This window comes from Solanum dulcamara, chromosome 7, assembly GCF_947179165.1.
Source record: "Solanum dulcamara chromosome 7, daSolDulc1.2, whole genome shotgun sequence".
NCBI classification, from domain to species: Eukaryota; Viridiplantae; Streptophyta; class Magnoliopsida; order Solanales; family Solanaceae; genus Solanum; species Solanum dulcamara.
In genome coordinates, this window is record NC_077243.1 from 7,789,527 (window position 1) to 7,802,690 (window position 13,164).

Here is a 13,164-nt window from a genome sequence, read left to right on the forward strand (position 1 = left end):
TTAAAAAGAAATTAATGATAGAAACATTAAATATATTTGCCAAATTAAAACAAAAGTGTTTATAAGCGGAATATGTAAAAGTTGAGTTACCGATTTATGACTTATTTTGACTCGTCTAAGCGTTTAGTAAACATTCAAAATAATTATAAGCTTAGTCAAACATCCCTTTTATAATACTGAAATCATTTTTCCTATTTCTTTGTCCCACAAAAGTCGTGTCATTAAAGCATAGGTAACTAATAAAATATAATCTTGGCTGGAAAATACATATTTTGACCAGAAAAATCTGTGTTGAGTTTATTCAAATCAAGAAATCAACTAGTATCAATGTATGTTCTACTTGTGACAATAAAGATTTCCAAAAATGATATATTCCGGGCAAGAAATTTCTCATCTTTGGTATTGTAAGTTATAAAAAATTGATATACACCAACAAGTTCAAAAGAAATTTGATAAAAACACATGCTAATTAATTTCTGTTTGAAATAGAAAGAACACTAATCTTTGTAGTAGAAATAATATACCTTTAGGGCTTCAATGTTTTGAAAAGCTGCAACATGATGATGGTAGCAACCTTTTCAACTCAATCTTGAAGCGTTAGGGATTTATAGTGAAGTTTGAAAAGGCATGAAATTAAATGGTAAGACCAAAATTTAAAAGAATTAGTTGGGGACTTAGTGAGTCGTTCCATGTGCCTTCAACATGCCAACATCTCTACTTATTAACCGCTACGAGTCTGAGTTGTTTCTTATTTGTAACGGATGAATTTTTCTTTAGACAATTCAAAACTACTTTGTTCGTTTTTACTTGTTCAAGAATAGGAAGTTGTTCGAATGGTAAACACAAATTTCTAATCATAAGGTTGTGAGTTCAAGTCACTCAGAAGCTAAAAAAGTAAAAGATAGGAACTCTTAAGGAGGGATAAAAAATAAATAAATAGGGATAGTGTGGTGAATAGTCATGTCAATTATTATTTTCTTAATGGGTGTGTCAAGTTCAAATGTGACAAGTAAAAGTAAACGGATAGAGCAGATTTTAACGTGTATCTCAACATTATGCCATTTGGTTATAAACTTAAGGGATAATGCACAAGTACCCTCCTGAACTATGACCGAAATCCTAGCGGCAAACCTTAACTTAATTATGGTCTTATTACCCCCCTAAACTATTTTAAAATAGAATAAATATACCCTAAAAGTTGACGTGGCATAGAGAGTGTGCACACTCTCTTGAAGGCAAGTGATGAGTTTAAAAATGACACATATCCTTTTTTAATTGGTAACTTCATATTAGTTAGTACACATAATTATTGATATTAAAAGTTATATATATTTAATTATTTTCATTCTTTCTATGTAAAATATTAATTTTAATTTCTTCCTCACTTTAAATTTTTTATTTTTTCCTTTTATTAATTTCTCATCTTTTCACTTTTAATTATTTTAAAAAAATTATGTGTATTTTTTTTAAAAAAAAGTGTCCTTTAGTTTTAATGTTTTAATTATTTTTTTTATGTTTTATTTAATTTTCTTCACTTATTTTGATACCCAATCAAAATTATTTGAGTTTGGACGTCTTATTTATCTGACGCTTGATAAGTAAATAAAAATACTATTTCAAAAATATTTATATACATAATTTAGGTAAACAAAATGAGTTAGGGGGGATGTTTGGACATGGCTGAGTTAAGATTTGAAAAAATAAAGGTCCATCCTTGAGATAGGATTTGAAAAAAATTATATTATTTCAAAAATATTGATATAAATATTTTTTTTGGTTTTAATATTTTTTTTTCTTTTTTCTTTTTTTTTTCTTTCATTAGTTTCTTTATCTTTTCACTTTTAAATATTTTTAAAAAATATTTTGTATTTTTTAAAAATAATAATTAAAAGTGTCTTTTTTTTAACGTTTTAATTTTCTTATGTTTTATTTATTTTTCTTCACTTATTTTGATATCCATTCGAAATTAGCTTATTTTAAATACAATGCATTTAGAATTAAATTTAAAATCAAATCAAAAAGGAAGACAAAGAAAATAAAAAGAGTAAATAAAATCAATAGAAAAATAAAAGAGAAAAGACAATGAATGAAAGTAAAAAAGGAAATTAAAAAAGGTTTAAGTACAAGAAAAAAAATTAAAAAATTACGCGTATTAAATTAATTTAAATACAAGATAAAGAAAATAAGAAGATTCAAAAATAATAAAAAACTTAAGAAAAATATTTTTAAAAAATAAAAATAAAAATAATATTTTTTAAAAAAAATAAAAAAAATGACGTGACAGGTGTGTATACAAACACAACCAACTTATTTGGTTGAAGGTATCACATCAGCATAAAAGGTGCACGAAAATGCAAAAAAAAATAAGTTCAGGGGGGTAATAGGACTCTGATTAAGTTAAAATGTGTCACTGAAATTTCAGTAATAGTTCAAGGGGTATTTGTGGCATCATCCTTAAACTTAATTAGTATAGAGTTTGTGTCCAAATTGGTTAGTAGGTAAGTTAGAATGGGAGTTGTATACAAAGACTAGGGGTGTACATGGATCGGATTAGTTCGGATTTTTTACAAACCAAACCAAACCATTTGTGTCGGGTTATTAAATTTATAAACCAAATCAAACCAATAAAAGTCAGATTTTTTTATATCAATTTTTCTCGGGTTTTTCGGGTTTTTTTCGGGTTTTTTCGGGTTTTTCGGGTTTTTTCGAGTTTCTCGGATTTTTCATAGTATCTAATAAAAAGCACAGAGCAGTGCTTCTTAAAAAGAGTTATAGTACAAAATATCAACATATAAGATGGAGGCAGAACACTGTTTGAAGTTTTAACTTTATAATATAACTTTATAAGATGGTTTTTTTTTGTATATTATTTAGATGGACTTCTCAAGTCCAAATCTAAATGTAAGAAATAAAAAAAAATTATGAAAAATTTTTAAAAAATATTTATAAATTACATTTTAATAAATATTTTCATGTATAACATAATTTAAAAGTAGTATATCTATAATCGGGTCGATTTGGGTTCGGTTTGACTTTTTTTAGTTAAATCCAAACCAATCCTATAATGGTCGGGTTTTTTTTCCAAACACCAAATCAAGTCAAACCAAACCACTAGTCGGTTTTTTTTCCGGTTTGGTTCGGTTTGTCGGTTTGGTGCGGTTTATCGGTTTGCCCTGTACAGCCCTAACAAAGACAATGTGGTGGAGGAGGGATCATTAGAGATAGCAATGGATAAACTTTGGATTTTTCATTACATCACTATTGGCCTTAGATCATTAGAGATGGGCCTCATTTGGCCTTTTTTAGTTTAGGATAGTCAAATATCACTAGTCTCGACTTAATGATCATGTAGTAGTTTGGGATGCCAAAATTAAATATTAACATTTTGCACATCTATGATGAAAGGAGGCTCAGTTTGAATTTTAAAAAAGTTAGAATTAATGAACTACAAACTGAATTTTGAAGCTATATATGTTTGCTCGTGGCAGGTTTGATGTTCGTTGATGCAGAAAAGCTAAGGCAAGTGAACTAGTTAATTTCTACATGTGTGAGTTCTTTCTTTCTTTAGTTTTTGTTTCTTCATCCGGTCCCCGAGGTCCGCATTGGAGTCTGATTAGTCCAAATTTGAGCGTTAGCAAAAAGAATGTAAGAAGTCAAAATAATATTTTCTTGATTTCTTCTAAAATTGGGAATCTAAGGCATATGCCTTGAATTTTATAAGCAAGAGCCGCCCCTTGCTATAACGGGCATTATTCTTTTCTATCTTTATTTTTCTTCACTCTAGTTCTATTTTTTTATTTACAATATTGAAAAATATATAAAGTCTTGTCCGCTACATTTAAATATTGGATCGCAAATCCAACTTGTTAAATTGATCTCCTTTTGACCTATTTAGCTCAAAAAATTAAATTGCATCTTTTAAAACTACTTGGCTCAAAATTTTGACAACTCAATCTTGAGCCACTCATTTTGGCCACTCATCTAATACGTCAAACTTTAGGCTAACATAGTATGTAAACTTAGACTAATTATCTTGACATTACAAGAAGGTTCTCTTTATTTAATAGGACCTTAATTCATTTTAAAGTACTAACAGAGAAATATGCAGTACACAAGAAACCCACATTGAAAAGGACAATCACACGTAAACTTTCGACAAATGAAAATAAGTATTTTAGTAAAGCCAAGTCAATTTAATTAGACACGAAGACATGTCGAGAAGATTGAAGGTGAAATTGTTGTGTAAGCCGCACTTAAAGATTTAGGAATCTTTATATAAATAATAGGTAGAATTTATTTTTTATTTTTTATTATAACTTTATTATAATGAAATTTGAAGAATCTTAATAATTCATTTAATTGGTTACTTTAATTTTTCCTTTGTATTTGAAGAAATTTTGATTAAAAAAAAACTTAAATATTTTTTTTCATTGAAACTAATCATTTTGTATTATTGTATTAAGGAACCAGATAATTCAAATTGTACCCTTAACATCAAGTACAATTCATCTTAGGAAAAATCTCACCCAAGAGATTTCATTCAGCAAAGAGATCGAAAAATCCAGCCAACCTCAGAACTATTTTGTTCAAACATATAGAAATATATATAAAATTGACAACAATCAAAAATGCTATAATTGAGTTTTGCGTAAGAAAGAAATGTTTGACAGTTAAGGTCTCGGGATTCTGGTCCTTTCCACCCAATTGCGACTAAAAAATTCAAAGGAGTCGACCCGCCAAATTTGATTTTTCTACTCAAAATAATTATTCAATCGAAACTTCCTGGCCATATCTTCAGAGAGAATCATGGCTTTTGCTACAAATCATCACCGCTTTACAACCCAGCAATTCGAACATTTGTTCTGAAATTCATTCTAACAACAGCAACAACAACAAAAAAAAAAAAAAAGGTTCATTTCAACGGATTTTTGAAAAAGAAGGCAGAGATGGAAAACCTGTATCACGCCGCTGCTTCAGTTGACTGGGAAAAAGAGTCTTTCCCTGAGTATCAGGATTTGATTTTTCTTATATTTTTCGCTCTCTTCTTCCCCGTCCTTCGATTCATACTTGACAGATTTTTTTTCGAGGTAACCATAGACTAACGGAACTTTTACACGAGGATTCGATTTCCCTTTTCCCTGCCCACAAATTTTTTAAAAAGGGGTTTTCTTCTTCTTCTTTTTTTGGAAATTTGAGATTGCTTTGGATCCAGGCTTATATACTGTACTCTGATGCTAGGCATTGGCTAAGCGCATGATTTTTGGAAAGAACACGGTTGTAAATATCAACGGTCGTGATGAAAGGAAGAAGATCAACAAATTCAAAGAGTCAGCATGGAAATTTATATACTTTCTATCTGCTGAGCTACTTGCACTTTCTGTGACTTGTAATGAGCCTTGGTTCACAAATAGTCGGTATTTCTGGGCAGGACCTGGAGATCTGGTTTGGCCTGATCTGAAAATGAAGTAGAGTTCTTCTCATTTTTTAGGATTTTGTATTGATATCTGAATCAGGGACAGAGTGTTTATAACCTGTTTAATTCAAATTTGGCAGATTAAAGCTGAAATTATTGTACATGTATGCTGGAGGATTCTACTTATACTCCATATTCGCAACGCTTTATTGGGAAACAAGGCGCTCAGATTTTGCTGCTCAAATAATTCATCACGTAACAACAGTATCACTCATTGTGTTGTCTTACGTATACGGGTACAGTCATTTTTTCAGCTTTTATTTGCAGAAAGGTGTATGTGTGAGTGAGTTCTGAAGAATCCGAACATTCTGTTTTGCAGGTTTGCGCGTGTTGGATCAATGGTCCTAGCACTTCATGATGGAAGTGATGTATTTATGGAAATTGCAAAGATGTCGAAATACAGTGGCTTTGATTTGATTGCTGATATTTTCTTCTCTCTTTTCGCGTTGGCTTTTACATCACTTCGTATAATCTGCTTTCCTTTCTGGATAATCCGTAGCACATGGTGAGTTCCACTATCAACTGCAATCACAGTAAGCATGTTTTCTGTTAGTTCATTGTCTCTAAGATTCACTATTTCTTTCTCAACTGTGTGCAGCTATGAACTTCTCTTAGTAGTGGACACGGAGGAGGACCGGACTACTAAGATCATACTTTACTTTGTGTTCAATGCATTGCTGATATGCTTGCTGGTTCTTCACCTCTTTTGGTTCAAAATCATACTCCGGATGGTTAAGAACCAAATCCTATCAAGAGGCCACATTACTGATGATGTTCGAGAAGGTTAACAAACTCTCTGATTCATTGATCATATTTACTTCCATCATGACATCTTATGATCTTACACAACATTTTTTTTTATGATTTGCAGATTCTGAATCCGATGATGAGCACGAAGACTGATCCTTCAGTAGCTAAGATCAAAAGTATGATTCATGGTCCAGGCTGATGTTCGAAGCATTCAAATATTTTGTATTTCTTGTAGAGGCAGCATTAATTCATATTGATGAACAATTAAACATAGGGGAATTGTAGAGAAATTCTTTAATTCGGGTTCCATTCATGAGTATTTGCCTGTATGTGTCTTAAAAAAAAAAAATCACTGTTGGAATTATGAACTGTTCAATTTAATTCGTTTCACCTCTAAAGTCTAAACAGCTAAATTCACTGCATATTTAAGCATTGACCAACTATAAATAATAATTTTAAAGAAAGAACATATGACCGCCAAAGCCTCTTGCCACAAATATAACCTAAACAAGAGAAAAACAACTGCTTCTCACACATTTCAACAGGGAAAAGTCAAGAATGAAAAGTAACTTTGCGGTAAAATATGTAATAAGCTAAATGATGCTATAAGATGATTCATCCGTAAACTAACCCCACAAATCTGGTCCTATCTTTTCAATGGGAGAACTTTGAGATCAATTTGTCAACATGAATTATGATATCATCTATGCGAGGTCGAACTGTCCCCTGAGGCTGAAGCATCCATGTCACGAATTGGTGAAGGGCTTCTGGATATGGAGGTTTAGGTCCGGCTGGCCACTTTATCTGTGCATTTACAATAGCCAACTGCAGACTTCCACCAGATTCCCCAAGTGCATATTCAAAGGGAGATACTCCATACCTGCAATAGAGATGACGAAAATATTTGGTTACCTCTTATTGATATACACCACATACAACCACTTTAACGGTCAAGAGATATTTCCATCCTTTGAATGCCAATGGTAGGAGACAACTCAATTAATTTGTCACAGGAAAAAAAACAAATAAGACATGAAAATTAAACTTGGTCTCTACCTTGATAAAAAGTGCTGCCATGATAAAGTAGTCTCGGTGGAAAAAGTAGGGAGCTCTCTTTGAAGTGTAAAACCAACCACTTTGTTTTACTAAATAAAACTTGTTATTTACTATCTGATTTTCCCATCAATTTATACTTTGGAATATCAGCTCCAAGAAAGGGCCATTTGCACAAGACTACAACGCAGTACAAACACCAAAATACTAATGCTACATACATGCGCAGGAAGTGCAAGAAATAGGATAGTTGAACCAACTTTGGAGAATCTTGATGCAACTATCAGCTGTGTACTGGACAAAAGATTTTTTTTCTATTCTACAGAGAGCTAGCGCTTCAAGCATTAACAAGAGTTGAGAGGATTCTTACATTATTGCATATAATGTACAACCTAATGACCAGATATCAGTTCTTTCGTCAATATCACACTGGCTTGGGCAATCCCATAATTCAGGTGCTCGGAAGGGTGCGGAAACATGCTCAGCTGCCCATTCCTGTGAAAGCAATAGCATAGGTGAAAACATTCAGCCCAGACATGTTCAAAAGAAGGAACCTATTTGAAGTTTACAGGCATATTAAATGGCAGAAAGTATGTATATATTTTTTTTTTAAAAAAAAAGTACCTGCAGCTGCAATGCCTCTGAACGAGAGCGGATTTGCTTTCTTGCAGGACGCGTGCTTCCAAAATCCATTAATACTGCAAGAGGTGGCTGTCCTTTTCTATGAGTTAACAGGACATTACCGGGTTTGACATCATTATGAGCGTAAGGAGGATCAAAGCTGTGCATATGCTTGAGTCCTGCACAAAGCTGCATAACATTGTTTCTTAAAATACATTTCTAGGCTCCAGAATTGATTAGGTTCTCCCCATATATTCTCTCAAAAATCCATGAAAATGCACATTTTGCAAAAATACTGGTCCTTAAATACCTGATGAAATATTTGAAGAACATCCGAAGTGGAAAAGAATTCCTTCTTAGTTTTCATGGCTGTGGCATTATCTAGTAATGTCCCATCCAAATGTACCGGAAACAACAAGTAAGCTTCATGCTTCCACGACTGATCTGGCGCGGCCTATCCAACAGAGTAAGATATTTAGATAAAATGTAATGGAAATTGAACATGTGGTAGAGGAAAGGGTACAAGGAAGACGCAAATCCGCAGGCATATAGCGTGCAGTGCAGCTGTAAGCCCATAGCATGATTATAAATAGCCTTTTCATAAATGACAACTGAGAGTTGCTCAAACTCCATGTTCAATAAGCAGAGAGTGTTGGAAGAGCAATATCTCATCACTTTCTATGATTGTTTGCCACTCCCCTCCTACCACACCCCTCTACCAAAAAAAACCACAAAAGAAGAAAAGTATTAAAGAGAAAACTTTGTTTGACTCTCTGCATGATCGTTCAAGCTCCGTTACATTTAGTATACTGCCATCATTTTATGACTGAACAGTGTGCAATATCTTTAAAGAAAGGATTCAGCTCCTCGAAGTACATCTAGAGTTCCTGGAATGGCAATGGATAAGATAACCTATCATGGACTCAATTTAATTTTCCACCACCTAAAATTTAATTTTCCACCACCTAATTGTGCAAAGCACTCATGTTCGCACTTCACACAAAGCATAGACAATGAATAGGTTACTAAAAAAAAAGAGATCAGAACACAGAGCTGATGGGGGTGGGGGCCCAAGGTGACTGCAGCAATTACCTTGACTGCTATGATAGCATGATCAAGGAGAGGAAGCAGATTGGGATGAGTAAATAAAGATGAAACACGGATCTCCTCTTTAACCAACTCCAATTGTTCACTGTTCTGAATAAGAACCTTCTTCATGGCATAAATTCCATCATCTGCATATAAAGAGAGTTTTCAATAAGTTATTTACAGAATAAAATAAATGACTACAATACAATAATTGCAAACCAAAGTTCAAAGACAACTTATTCTTTGCACTTCTTCAAAGAGAAAGATCTCATTAATCAGATTAGAGTGGGCTAATAAACCACCAAAGTCTATTTCAGTGGAAATGTATTAGCAATGGCAAGAAAACCAAGCAGAGAAAGAAAAAAAAAAGAGCTCCTAAGTTAGGCAAGGTCACTGCAGCAAACTATACAATTGCACAGGAAAGAAGCACATTCTGGAGCACAGTAGGCATCCAGTAAATAGTAAACTTGAGCAATCTTTGCCAATTCCAACATCAGAGAATCATCAAAATCCGAAATTTGAAGATGATTAACCTTACATATATACATATAATATTCCGATCCAATAAAAATAAAAATAGAAAAGCATTGGAGGGTGGGAACGCACAGCAATTAAGAGCAAACACCCCAACCCCAGTACCTCACAATTGAAAGATCATATAAGCAATTAAGATTGACTCTACTTATTAGTAACAAAAACCAAAACAAATGCATACAATTGGTGAAAAAGGAATAAAACCCATTATGCTGCAGAAAACTGAACCAACAGTCAGTCAGGATTAGAAGGGAGAGAAAAAGTACCAGAGATATGACAAGAATCCTTAAATTTCTTGGAAACGCCAGGATTAGAAGGGTCGGAAATAACCTCCTTGACGAGGAAAACGTAAGCGAAACCACCCTCGCCAAGCTGCCTGACAATTCTGAAGCGATTCTCATCGATCCAAACATCGCCACCACCATTAACGGCGTCGTATAGAGCATTCAATCCGGAGAACGAGCAACCCATCTCTGATCAAATGGTCAGCTCCCTCTTTACTATTCAGTCTTAGATCTCAACACTCTTAAGATATATTTCCGTTTTCTTCTTTCTCACTCTCGGATCCGCCACATGTATCATGTATGCCTGTGGATTGAGTTCTAATTACTTTACTTACCCCGGTTGACTTACAAAAGGTGAAACCCCTTTTACGTTATTATACTATTAAGACATTTGGATTAGCTATTTTTCGGTTTTCGATGTTTGATTGATCAATTTAAAGTTATTTTATAACTAAAATAAGTTTTAATAAATAATTGAGTTTATTTTACTTAATTTATCTAAAACAGTTTATAAACTAAAAATAACTTATAAGCCAAAAAAATAAGTTGAATTATCCCTTTTTTTTTAATTTATAATAAACAGTTTTCAGCTCATAAACAGCTTTAAAAAAAAATTATTCAAACAGACTCGAATAGCAACTTTACTGTGTTTTTATCTGTTTTCTCCTTGCTACATGTAATGTCGGTGGGGTTTGGGTGAGGGTAAATATGTCAATATATGAGGACCTAGTTATTTTTTAATTAGGAATGAAAAATAATTATTTTGTGACATACAATTGACATTTAGTTATGTGAGATTATTTTTATCTCGTGGATATTGAGATTCAAAAGTGAGTCCATTTATTTGTGAGAGAAAAAGAGGTCTCATATAATTAGTATTAATTGTAGGAGACACATAATAAGTTTTTCAAACTATATCATATTTGATAGTATTTAATAAATCCTATAAAATAAAGCATCGATCTTATTCAAATAAAAGAGCAAGATGCTTTTTCGTAAATACAAAATATAGAAACAATGATTACAATTTACTCTTACGAGAACATAAATTCTATACCTAAAAAAATTCTATAAAATATAAACTTTGCACACATAATTTTAAAATGTAGAATAATATATATCTATAATTATAGTTATTGTACGATATTACGCTCCCCTCTAGTTGGAGCATGAAAGTTCTGAATATCCAACTTGGTAATTAATATTTAAAACAAAACTTTAGTAAAAACATCTGAAAGCTGATGTTGTGTTGAAATGTGATGATAAACCAACAAATTCAGTTCAATGCAATTCCCAATAAAATAATAGTCCATCTCAATATACTTACGCTAGTTTGTTCATGATAGACTAGATTACGCTAGTTTGTTCATGATAGACTAGATTATTAACAATATGACATGTGGCTTAATTATCACAATAGGAAAAAAAAATCAAATTAGAATAAGGGTTGTATAAATGTGAAAATATCTGGCATAACCAAATGATCTCACAAGTTGTTGTTTTCATGAAACGGTATCCTGATTAAGTAGAAAAGCGTAACAGAACTATTTATTTTTTGCTTTTTCATGAAATAGGTAAACGACCAAGAAATATGATATATACACTGATTGAACAATAAGTGACTGCACAACTTACCCAATCCAATCACAAAACTCTTTTATATACAAAAGACTGGATATTAAAAAGCAAAATACCTTAGCCTGATGCAAGTTTTAAATAACACAATATTTAAAACCAGTTAATCAGTAACTCTGTCGAGGTTGGTTCATGAATTGAGATAGCAAATAAACTGAATAACAAATATCAGTCCTAGTAACAAAGTGAACTAATCCCGGGTACACGAAAGATAAGGAGTAATTCTGAAATCTAAGAACAAGAAAATAAAGATAGGAGATAGACATAAGCAAGAAACTAATTGACAACATAGTTATATTAAAGCTTTAGTTTAACTTTGATGCACTGTTAGTGTATTAGATTTTTTTGCACCATCAGATACTTTAACAGATAATTATCATAATTTTTTTAAGTAATATTTGCACCATCTTAATTTTTTTTTATAAGTTTAGAAAAACACTAAAGATAATTGAATCTTAATTATACTGTAATCCAAATTCCTTCCTAGTTTTTAGACTATTTCCTTTCCTAGTCCACCACTTTCTCTCTCTATTGTCATGACAACAACGAAACACAATGTTGCAATTCTTTTCTTTTCAATTTTTTGTTCCTTCCGTTTTTCTTAAATTATTCCGTTCTTCTTCCATTTTTTAATTTCAAAAAAACTTAATTCATGAAATTCACATTTATAATAATTATAATATAACGTGTAACCAGAAACAAGATTTGAAAGAGATGAAAGATAAATGGAATTATCCCAAAAAAATATCGTGTTCTATGAGAAATACAACAGTGAAAAAATGAAATTGGCACTTCAAAAAACGCTTAGGGTCTATTTGGAAAGCCACTTGGTAATTGAAATTGTTGAAATTTCTATGGTAGTAATTACCAGCCTAGTAATTACAATAACATGTTTGTTTGCCACAGTGTAATAACAGTGTGATTACAAATGTATTGTTTGATTGCACAAGTGTAATTACAAGGTTATATTACATTTTAAAAATTAAAGTTAATTATCTAAACTTAAAATTTATATTAGACAAATAAGGACCTTTATAAATGATATTAAATTAAATATTTAAGATGAATATAGTCTCTTGAAAATATATTAATTAATAATACATTCTTGCTAATATTATAAAAATAATTGATTTATATTATTTTAATTAGTATATTTTAATTAAATCATTATAAGAAAATTTAAATAAAAGATTTATTTGAACATTATGAAATGCATATTTGAAAAAAATATTAATATTATAAATATAATATCATAAAATTATTAAAATATTTGACAAAAAGATAATCTATTAAGTCTAACTAAAAAATAATTAGTTTGCAGTGTGAAATATCAAGTCAATAATACTAAAATAAATAAAACTGAAAATATAACATAAGTTCTAAATTTTAAATAATTTTTTTTAACATAATAATACTTTTATGTCAAATTTCAAAGTACATAAATATGATTTAAAAGAAAAGAAAAACGTAAGTATACAACTTTGTTCAACAATAACTTCTACTTTAATTTAAAAATTAGAATACTGACAAAATTATGGTAATGAAAACATAAACATAGAATTAAAAAAAAAGGTAATACAAAAAATTGCATGGAATCATATGAAGTAAAGATTGAGAATGAAAAGGAAATGAAATATAAATAATAAATAATAAAAATATATTTTTAAAAAATATTAGAATAAAGGATTCGTTGGACCATTTGGAAAGTTGGTCAGTCTGATTCAA

The 13,164-nt window shown here is 31.1% G+C and overlaps 2 protein-coding genes across 2 annotated transcripts; one reads left to right on the forward strand and one right to left on the reverse strand.

The window, feature by feature from the left end:
* Positions 1 to 4,706: 4,706 nt before the first annotated feature.
* LOC129894977 (alternaria stem canker resistance protein 1) lies at positions 4,707 to 6,613 on the forward strand. The gene is made up of 6 exons (XM_055970581.1): positions 4,707 to 5,087; positions 5,239 to 5,465; positions 5,554 to 5,709; positions 5,793 to 5,978; positions 6,072 to 6,256; positions 6,345 to 6,613. Exons 1-6 carry the CDS (start codon positions 4,947 to 4,949, stop codon positions 6,374 to 6,376), a joined length of 927 nt encoding a protein of 308 aa, XP_055826556.1. The 5' UTR covers positions 4,707 to 4,946; the 3' UTR covers positions 6,377 to 6,613.
* Positions 6,614 to 6,673: 60 nt separating this feature from the next.
* On the reverse strand, positions 6,674 to 10,158 carry LOC129894976 (uncharacterized). The gene is made up of 6 exons (XM_055970580.1): positions 9,787 to 10,158; positions 8,990 to 9,132; positions 8,208 to 8,351; positions 7,901 to 8,086; positions 7,647 to 7,771; positions 6,674 to 7,103 (listed from the first exon to the last, which is right to left on the reverse strand). Exons 1-6 carry the CDS (start codon positions 9,989 to 9,991, stop codon positions 6,878 to 6,880), a joined length of 1,029 nt encoding a protein of 342 aa, XP_055826555.1. The 5' UTR covers positions 9,992 to 10,158; the 3' UTR covers positions 6,674 to 6,877.
* Positions 10,159 to 13,164: the final 3,006 nt, after the last annotated feature.

What these genes read in the sequence shown, in the direction of transcription:
- LOC129894977 (XM_055970581.1), top strand. Translation starts at nt 4,947, where the DNA reads ATGGAAAACCTGTATCACGCCGCTGCTTCAGTTGACTGGGAAAAAGAG. An exon ending in GTGTTGTCTTACGTATACGG is followed by an intron (nt 5,710 to 5,792) that starts GTACAGTCATTT and finishes TCTGTTTTGCAG; the next exon opens with GTTTGCGCGTGTTGGATCAA. An exon ending in TGGATAATCCGTAGCACATG is followed by an intron (nt 5,979 to 6,071) that starts GTGAGTTCCACT and finishes AACTGTGTGCAG; the next exon opens with CTATGAACTTCTCTTAGTAG.
- LOC129894976 (XM_055970580.1), bottom strand. Translation starts at nt 9,991, where the DNA reads ATGGGTTGCTCGTTCTCCGGATTGAATGCTCTATACGACGCCGTTAAT. An exon ending in ATGCTATCATAGCAGTCAAG is followed by an intron (nt 8,352 to 8,989) that starts GTAATTGCTGCA and finishes TCTGTTGGATAG; the next exon opens with GCCGCGCCAGATCAGTCGTG. An exon ending in TTCTTCAAATATTTCATCAG is followed by an intron (nt 8,087 to 8,207) that starts GTATTTAAGGAC and finishes AATGTTATGCAG; the next exon opens with CTTTGTGCAGGACTCAAGCA.